General features: G+C 40.4%; 1 protein-coding gene across 1 annotated transcript in view; it reads right to left on the reverse strand.

The window, feature by feature from the left end:
* Positions 1-903: 903 nt before the first annotated feature.
* The window catches only part of LOC107653590 (tubby-related protein 4-like), a 12044-nt gene continuing 3162 nt past the window's right edge, over positions 904-9785 (reverse strand). The window contains exons 4-15 of the mRNA XM_016440334.1: positions 8752-8913; positions 8419-8599; positions 7715-7822; positions 7266-7432; positions 6848-7072; positions 6532-6766; positions 6242-6404; positions 5919-6060; positions 5576-5669; positions 5337-5480; positions 1789-5243; positions 904-1438 (exon numbers count right to left, since the gene is read on the reverse strand). Of these exons, the coding sequence (XP_016295820.1) occupies positions 1322-1438; positions 1789-5243; positions 5337-5480; positions 5576-5669; positions 5919-6060; positions 6242-6404; positions 6532-6766; positions 6848-7072; positions 7266-7432; positions 7715-7822; positions 8419-8599; positions 8752-8913 (5193 nt within the window). The 3' untranslated portion in view covers positions 904-1321. The remainder of the gene's footprint in view (positions 1439-1788; positions 5244-5336; positions 5481-5575; positions 5670-5918; positions 6061-6241; positions 6405-6531; positions 6767-6847; positions 7073-7265; positions 7433-7714; positions 7823-8418; positions 8600-8751; positions 8914-9785) is intronic.

Here is a 9785-nt window from a genome sequence, read left to right on the forward strand (position 1 = left end):
AAAATGTGATTAAAATTGATGAAATTACTGGAAAACATCAGAAACTAAGCAACAACAAACAAATCAATTAGCTGATTTGCCATAAGAACACATAAATATTGATGCAGAATATTAAACATGAAATATTTGAAACCAAATATTAAATATAATTATTAAAAGATGTCCCTTTACATAAATCAAACTAAGCAATTTAGGTTGACTATTTAACTTAGGAATGAGAAAAACTCCTACTTATCAACTTTTGATTTCATTTAGATTCCGTTCATTGCATAATATACAGTGTGTTAAGTTTGATTTATATAGTGATATAAGACATTTTTGGCTAAATGAATGCATACTATAGTTCGTGCTAAAGTGTCATGGACAATATGAGTACATTTTCAGGTACATCTAACTACAGCACTTTTCTGTCATGTCACTTACATGACAATATGATATAATATATTTGAAAGTAATTAAAAATTGTTCAAACTTTTCTGTTACTGTTAACATTAAAAAGCAAATATTCATTCAAAAAGGACATTACTGAGATACTGCAATAACACAGTGTGCAAATGATGCAATATAACATAAGACATTTTGTGAAGAAAAAGTTACATTTAAAGTTAAATTGATTTTTAAACCATAAAAATGCATTCATTATAATGGCACAATTGGGAAAATATGATTATAACTTGAATATACTATCTCTGTTTCACTTCATGGAAGTGAGTCACGGGATGAGAACATTCAAACATAACTTGTTTTTTTCCTCTCTAGATTTTCATTGGTTACTGACCACAGACAATAGTCAAAATCTGTCACTTTACAATGATTATACATAGGAAATCCAAATTTGGCACATAAATCTCTGGTACAAACATAAAAGGAGGTGGGTATTCAGAGGGAAAAAAAGAAACAAAGCCCACAGTCTAAGATTCACCTTTAGTAATTATCTTTATATTTAAATCACACCATTATATGCTAATGAAATACATGGAAAAAATCAATGAAAGTGAATTAATAAATAAAACAATATTCCATCAATACACAAATATTAACTTTTTTCAGATGTATACCAACCACCTTTTAGGTGGAACCTTAAATCAGCTTGTACCTTTGTTAGCAAAAAGGTACTTTAAAGCACTACATCTATTTTCGGACCACCTGTCTACGTCTTGTGTACGCTCTGCCTGAGAGTGACCAGATCTCTCGCCTACTAACCGGCATTGTACAGACGTTATGGCAGCAGAGAATGTAATATTTCTCACAATCTGCAATTAACAATAAACTCTTTTTTCAGTCCATCTGTTCTCAAGGACAAGATTGCTGGAGAGGTTTTTTATTTAAGTCTCTGAGTTACATTGGCCAAGGCCACAGCAAATGCCTGTACCGCTGAGAATGGATACTGAAAATCCAGGATATATGCATTGCCATCGATTCTGCCAAACTGCATTACCTGTAATAGAGAATTTTGGGGTTAGATGCAGGGTAATGGTTGCAGGGTAGATGTTTATTACTCAAAGCCAGTGGTTTTCTATGTCTCCCTTAACTGACACACAGTTCAAATCATGGAGCTCTCTCCTAATGAGCTGGTGATCTGAATCAGATGTGTGAAATAAGGGAGACATGCAAAATGTGCAGAACAAGGGGTCCCTAGGACCAGGATTAAGAACCACTGCTCAAAGCTACTGAATATGTATGGTGCATATTTGTTAAAGGTGTAATTTCTTTTCCCCTAGTGTCACAAAATGGAACTGCAAAAATATTATTTTCAAACTGGTTTCTCAAATAAATAAAATCGCTTACCTGGCGTCCATCAAGCTCAATCTGAAAGTTTTTGGCTGACTCCTGTGTCACCCGTCCTCCAAAGTCAAGCTGGTAAACCTGGGTGGCTTCATTCCACAATGGCTGCTTGTTGGCCATGACATAGACAAAGCCTTGGCTGCCAAGACTACGATCCTCTCTCTCGTTAGCTTTACGACACTTGATTTCCTCAAGTTCGTTTGCTGTACGCAGATTGCATTTGCTCTTCCATCCTTTCTTGCTGCTCTGGCTTTGGTTCATCAACTCGTCACTACTGATGAAGAGTTCAGGCTCACTCTCTGAGCTGTCCTGGAACTCATTGGAGGTCCTACTCAATTTCTTGGCCTTGTTCAATGGCTCTTTCTGCCCTTTAGGTTTCTTCTTTTCCCTGCTGCCAAGTCTTGGGCTGGAGATCAGGGAATTGAAGTCAGAGAGTGTGCGATTCTCTTTTTTGGATTTCCCTTCAGAAACTCCAGACATATTGGCCTCTTCTGCCCTGCTGTCAAGCCTCTTACGTGTCTTCTTGCTGAACCTCTCTGCTCCTTGTGGACTCTCATTGAGAGAGGACTGATCCTGAAAGCTCTCCCCAGATTCCGCAACCACCTCAGAGGTGCTCTGATGGTTCAAGAGCTCGACGGGTGGAGGAGGAGGAGGAAGAGGAGGTGGTGGGGGAGGTGGAGGTGGAGAGAGAACCGACTTCTCCAGAGCCTGATGGGTCTTACTGGGCAGTGTGGCGGAATGGTCTGGCATGGGAGGACAAGTGCTGTATGTGCTCCAAGGATGCAAGCTCATTGGATGCAGCTGAAGGTTGCTGCATGAGCTAGTCCCTGGGTACATGGGAGGTAGAGTGCAGCAACCTAGATTGGTCAAATTTGCAGGATAACCTGGGGGTGGGACTAAAGTTGAGTCTGGTTGGCTAAAAGGGCTAGATGTTACCATGTCACTGGGGCCACATGATTGTGCAGGACTCTGTAAAGGCTGTAGTTGAGGTCCACCATGCCCTACAACTGATGGGAAGGGTGAAAGGGATAACTGATAGGCTGAAGGAAGGGTCATAGAACTGGGACTGGGGGGTGGCTTTGTTGAAAGGACAAAAGGTAGTCGGGTCATGTCTAAGTGCTGTGGTTGGCTAAGTAAAAATGGTGGTGGCTTATGTGGTGGTCCTGGAGGTCGAGGCAATAAATTTTGCTCTTGAGGTATCCAGAGTTGTTCTGCTGCAGGAGAGTCCCATTGATAAGGTGGAGGCCGTTTGACTGTCAATTTGACATCAAGTGTTAAATGCCGCACTGACTTTTCAAGATGGCACTGCTGACTTAGTGTCTCGTCTTCCGTAAAGGCAGAGTTCACATAGACAGTTCTGTCTCTACTGTTGTCAATGGGACTCAGGAGATTATAGGAGGACTGGGAGGCTAATGGCGAGGAACTTTTGGAGTGCAAAATTATCGTGCTGTGTTGAGCCCCTTTTCCAGGTGGAAAGTCTTGCCTCACCACAGTTCCTCCAGCAATTCCACTACTGTTGGTGCCGCCACCAGTGACACTTAAACTAGTGCTGCAGCTATTACTGCTACACTGAGTGCATGTATACAAAGCAGTAGGTATCCTTGGCTGATAGGAGAGCGTGAGGGAACCGTTCATTTTGGATTTAGTTGGTAGAGTCCTCACTGTATCCACCATTTGAGAAACCTTCAGGGTCGGTTCCCTGCGATCACGGCGCAAAGTGGCATGAATCAAACTGCTGTCAATCCTTTGCGTGGGACTTCTGATTGTGTTCATTTGGCTAGACGTGTCAGGATAAGGTGGTGGGTCTCCGCTTGGTATGGAATATCTAGGCACTGAGAGGCGACTAAGAGTTGCTGAGCTGTATGGCAACTGGACCTTCTTGTTCTCAGATGAAGTTACTTTCAATGTGGCGGAACTGCCCATTCCTTGCATCCCATAGGCATTTTGGTTCCTTAAAAGGCGTCTCCTTGGGCGACACACCTCTTCGACATTTCCGCTGCTGTCAAAAGTAGTGATTCTTTCATAGCCTAGTGGAGTTGGGTACTGGAGGCTAATTGGGTTAAGAGAGAATTCATCCTTAGTTAAACATGGATCTGTTGACAGTGTAGTGCCATTCTCATTGCTAACAAGAAGACCAGGAGGGGCCGTAGTGGGTGCGGCAGCTGCAGCAGATACCACTGTACCTGGGTAAGGTGGTGGAGGGTTTACTTTGCGCATCTGTATCTCAATGGTGTCAGTTTCAATAAATAACTGTGGTCGTGAGGGAATCTTCAGAGGGAGAACTTGTTCTCCTCTGTCTGGAGACTGGTCTGGATGAGGAATTTGAGGCATTAGCTGTAACTGATGCAGGGATAGAGTAGCATACCCTGAAGGTGGATGTTGAAGGGACATTTGTATTTTAAGCTGCTGCTGCATTTGCTGATGCTGTCTTTGCATATGTTGATGCTGCAGCTGTATTTGTTGATGCTGCTGTTGAAGTTGTTGCTGCTGCTGTTTCATTTCTTGTATTTGCTGTCGAATTTGTTGCTGCTGTTGTTGCATCTGTTGCTGCTGCTGCTGAATTTGCTCATGCTGAATCTGCAACTGGTGCTGTTGCTGTTGGAATTGTTGTTGATGCTGTTGATGAATTTGTTGTTGATGCTGCTGCACTTGCTGCTGAATCTGTTGTTGCTGCTGTTGCAGTTGCTGCTGTTGCATTTGCTGCTGATGCAGTTGCTGTTGATGTTGTTGCAACTGTTGTTGATGCTGCTGTTGCAGTTGTTGATGCTGTTGTTGCAGTTGCTGATGATGCTGCTGTTGCAGTTGCTGTTGATGCTGCTGTTGCAGTTGTTGTTGATGCTGCTGTTGCAGTTGCTGTTGATGCTGCTGTTGCAGTTGCTGTTGATGCTGCTGTTGCAGTTGTTGATGCTGCTGCGTTTGCAGTTGCTGCTGATGTTGCATGTGTTGCTGCTGCAGCGACTGTTGATGCAGCTGCTGTGATTGATGTTGCAATTTCAGATGATGCTGCTGTGGTTGTAATTGCTGTTGATGTTTAGATTGTTGATGGTCTTGTTGCTGCTGTTGTTGTTGACATTGTTGGTTGGGTTGTTGTGGCAGATGATGTGGAGGAGGAGGAAGAGTTCCACTCAGGATATTACTCATTTCCAGTCCACTGAAAATCACCTGTCCATGGTTGGAATATCTGGTTGGCACAGTGTATTGTGCTGTCACAGTGTCCTGACTGTGCTCAGATACTGTTGCATTAGCCGCTGCTGCTGTTGCTGCTGCAGCTGCTGCTGCTGCAGTGGCAGTGGGATTGGTAAGGACATCAAGCTGAATATTCTGGTTGGCTAGGAGAGACTGCACTAAGCCTATACTCTGCGTAGGTGACATGGCTTGAGCAGGGCTGTGAATTGGAGCAATGGGGATATTAACTGTGCAAGGAGGATTGTTGGCTGACACTCCTGAGGGTCCCATAACTAGAAATAAGCAAGAACATCTTGAGATTTCTTTCTTGTTTTAGTTAAGCTATACAGAGACAAAATGTACAAAAATGTTCCACTGATGCTTACCAGGTAAATCATCTTCATCTTCACTGAACACATTGGGATTAAAGACTGGCAGACTCATGAAGTCCAGGGATATTTTACGCACCTCAGGCAAATAAATGGTCATCTGACGAGGTTGCAGGTGCAGCAAACTAGTTTTATAAATAACTGGAACACCATGTCAAGACATATTTTAAAAACATTAAGAATATTATTTAAAATAATAATGCGAACCTTTTTGAATATAAAACCTGACAACATACCTGCTCCCAAGTTAGCTGGCAAAAATGAGGCAAGGCCTACAATCTTAAACTTTGTTCCCCAAATGTTAGAGGTGACCTGGGCCAAGTAATTATGCTGCAAAGCAAATTAAGTGATAGCTATAGAAAATATTCAAGGTCATAGTCGGTTTACTGTCATTTCTCTTCAGCAAAGCAGGAGTTTAAAGAAAATGAGGTGTCTGCTAAAGTCATGCTGCAGTAAATGTGACAAATGTCTCACTCAGTATCAAGGCGATAAATACAAACACTTCCCATATTAATTCTAGGCAAGTAGATTAATATAAAATTATTGCCAAAATTAGCTTGCAAATAAGATGTTAAGTACCTCACTAAAGCCATCAACTGGAAATTCTCTTCGAGTAAGACTCGGAGACCGAACTGAAGGCTTCTTTGGTAATCTAGGAGACCTAGACATTTCTTGAGATGTTTGGGCAAGTTTAGGAGACTTTCTTGATTCCATATTAATTCTAGAGAATAAAACAAATGTGAAATTTAACTTGCTATCAAGTTAAACGTTGTTTTTTTGTACAGAAATTTACTGTATTGTGTTTTGTCAAGGTTGTAATGGAACAAACATTTCTCAAAAGAAATGAAAACAAAAGTTTTAGGCACCCTGTAATGTTGTGTGAATTTTATATTCAACAGTACCTTATATGTTTAGAGTACCTAGGAAGCTTAGGAGACCTGTTTCCTCTAGAAAGTTTGGGCGACTTTCGCCCAACCCACTCATCGCTCAACTCAATATCGCTTGAGTCTGAGCAGTTACAGCTGTCAGTCATATAGGAGATCATCCCATTTACACAGACCTCATCTGAAAGACAAAATTAGATCAAATTAAAGACCAGCTTTTAAAGACCAGCAAATTAAAGACCAATGCATTTACTCATTAAGCTTGAGTTTAAAGTGTACATGATCAGCAACAGTGCATATAGCAGTACCTGCTTTACCATCCATTTTTGGATCCATAATGACAAACTCCGGTCGCAGTTTGCTGATGCGTCGACCCTTGAGAATAGGCACCAAACCTCCCAGGTGTTCCAGATACAGGGTATAACAGGGGCCTCCTGCTTCTGGATTCTCCTCTGAACGTTTCATAGTGCAGTGCAAGCGTTCATTCCCTGCTGTCGGATAGCTCACAAAGTCTCGGATGTTATTCAGATCAGGGATTGGTGGCTGGTGAGATGTAAAAGATTATGCACTAAGTTCAATGCATACATTAGCATACATCGAAAACTTCACTTGCTTCTTTTGTACCTTGATAGTTGGAATGAAAGCAGTGGTAACATAGGAACAGAGGAGTGAAGGCATGTTCAGTTTTCCCACATCTCTCTCCTCTTTAAGAGCACTGGCAATGCCCTGCTGACACAGAAGCTGCAGGCTGGCCACACGGTGCTCCACACGCACTACATACAGGGCTGGTCCACAGGCCAGAAACAGACGCGTGTCCCTGTGACCCCAGCAAATCGTGGTGATGGGCCTCTAAAATAAAAAGATATTTAGATTACATATAGTTTACTTATTATTTAATGCAGGATGTTTTTTATATCAGTGGTTCTCATGTGGTGAGACATAACATAAAATGGGTTGCAGTACTGTTCTGAGACAGCAAGGGGTTTAACTTAAATGATGTAACATCATTTAAACTGTTAAATGATGACTGGTTACAGCTCACTTGGGCTGGAGTTTCTAAAGTGTATATATGTTCCCCTTGGACATTGTAAAACTTGACAAGGGCGTTCCTCATTAAAGAGGCACAGGCTGAGTCAGCGGGCAGGCCGTGTCTCTCCATCCCGGCCACTGCCAGCAGGTCTCCCTGAGAGCACCATTGTACCTCCACATCTGAAAAAACACAAGTCTGTCCAGTCAGATTACAGTACGATGTGTGGCTCTGTCACAGAGAATCAACAGGATTTTGGGTTATTTTTACTGAATTACTCTGTAGGCGTAACCAGAAGTTCCTAAACCATGAAAAACCTTGTTACTATAAAATGTAATCAACACCATGCCACAGATGCTCATGATGTTAAAAATAACTTGGAATATTCTATGAATAACCATCATGTGGCAGTTATAAAACACGTACTTGGTCATTTATTTATTGCAAAAACAACACTGTTTTACCTTTCAGTCCTGAGCGTATAATGTTAGGTGAAAGGTCATCATAGTTGTTCATCAAACTAATGTCTCCTGATATGAAGCTGACCGTGAGCAGTGGTTTGAGATTTTGCACTTGAAAGTAAACATGGTTTTATAGTTAATAACATTCAGAAAGTCAAATACACATCACTGCCTTGCAAAGATCCATAAAAATGTCTTTGCATAAACATTTTGTATATGCTTAAGAATAAAGATCCAAAGTAGAGTTTTATGGCTCTTTAGAAAACACTCTATGTACTGGTACTTGGAAAAACACAATAAGGCTTCACTTTTCTTTCATTAATGGATGATGCATGCAATGCACTGGTCTTAAAAACCTATTATGTAATCTCAAAAGTTTGTAATCGCCAAGAAACTAAAAAATACGGTGAAAAAATGACTTTTTAAAAAAAGTATTTTTATTTAGCTTTTTATATATACAAGTGAAGTATGTCCAACTTCATCTGCATACACACCGAATAGTCACTCAGCGCAATATACTGCACACTATAGACTGCAGTATATAGCATATTTCAACTAACTGATTGCTTGTATAATCATAAAATTATATTATCATCCAGTGCTAATCTGCAAAATGTCCCGATTTGCTGTAGAGCTGCATTGAAACAATGTGTATTGTGAAAAGTGCTAAACAAATACATTTGACTTTATTTAAGAGTATAAAATACCTTGAGCTGGAGTAGGGTCATCAGAGTCTGTATCGCTCTCAGTGCTGTCCTCCACCAGGAAGTTTGGGCAGTTCCAGGACATGCTGACTATGCCATCTGACTCATGCAGAAGAACATGGGCAAGCATACGGCCGTGGCAGTCCATCACTATGACTTGCCCGTCTGCTGTTCCAAAAAGCACCTGGGGAGATTAAATGAATGCAAACACCAAGTTAGGGAAACTCAGGCATCGGTCCAAAAGCAGCAGTCCAAGTCATTTCATCATTTGCAAACAACCTGTTGACAACAAATGCACTTTTTCCTCAGTTTGATGAGGCCACAGCAAAGAGTTACCTGCTGGTCATCAGGGGTCCAGATTCCACAGGTGATCTGGCTCTCCAGATTGATCTCAGACGACCAGTGTCTCTGACCGCTCACTGAACCCACCAGGACAAAACCATCCCTGTAGGCGATTAAGGCCTGTGTACCATCATGTGACCAGGTGAAGTCACTCACCTAGATGACAAACCACTAGTTCATTGAGCAGTTCATGTTAGAATAATAACTGCTTTTCATGGTCTTGATTGTATTAGAAAAGGGCCAGAGTTGAAAAGTTTTATTAGAAGACAAATGATCTTTTCTGATTCTGATTTTGAATTGATATTAAGAATTTACTAATTAACTACATTCTGTTTTATAACTAAAAGCGATTTTGAACAATAATCTCCAATGATGAATAACATGAGAAAGTGGCATGGAAAAAGGAAATAATTGAATCATTATATCATACTTTATTTACATTCTCTTACTATAAATCCTACTGTATAATTTTTGAGATACACATTTCTAAGATCTCTAAATTATCAACAACTAAACTTCTGAAAAACCTGTTGTAAACAATCTACTACATGCCTTTTTTCATTTGATTGATAGTTTGTCGAGTAGGAGCTATATATTGTCATATCATATTATATGTGACCCTGGACCACAAAACCAGTCATAAGGGTCAATTTCCGAAATTGAGATTTATACATCATCTGAAAGCTGAATAAATAAGCTCTCCATTGATGTATGGTTTGTTAGGATATGACACTATTAGGCTGAGATACAACTATTTGAAAATCTGGAATCTGAGGGTGCAAAAAAATCGAAATATTGAGAAAATCACCTTTAAAGTTGTCCAGATGAAGTTCTTAGCAATGCATATTACTAATCAAAAATTTATTTTTGATATATTTACGGTAGGAAATTTACAAAATGTCTTCATGGAACATAATCTTTACTTTATATCCTAATGATTTTTGGCTTAAAGAAAAATTATAATAATTTTGACCCATACAGTGTATTGTTGACTATTGCTACAAATATACCTGTGCTACTTATGACTG

The sequence above is a fragment of the Sinocyclocheilus anshuiensis genome, unplaced genomic scaffold (genome assembly GCF_001515605.1).
Source record: "Sinocyclocheilus anshuiensis isolate Anshui unplaced genomic scaffold, SAMN03320099.WGS_v1.1 scaffold1561, whole genome shotgun sequence".
Classification (NCBI taxonomy): Eukaryota; Metazoa; Chordata; class Actinopteri; order Cypriniformes; family Cyprinidae; genus Sinocyclocheilus; species Sinocyclocheilus anshuiensis.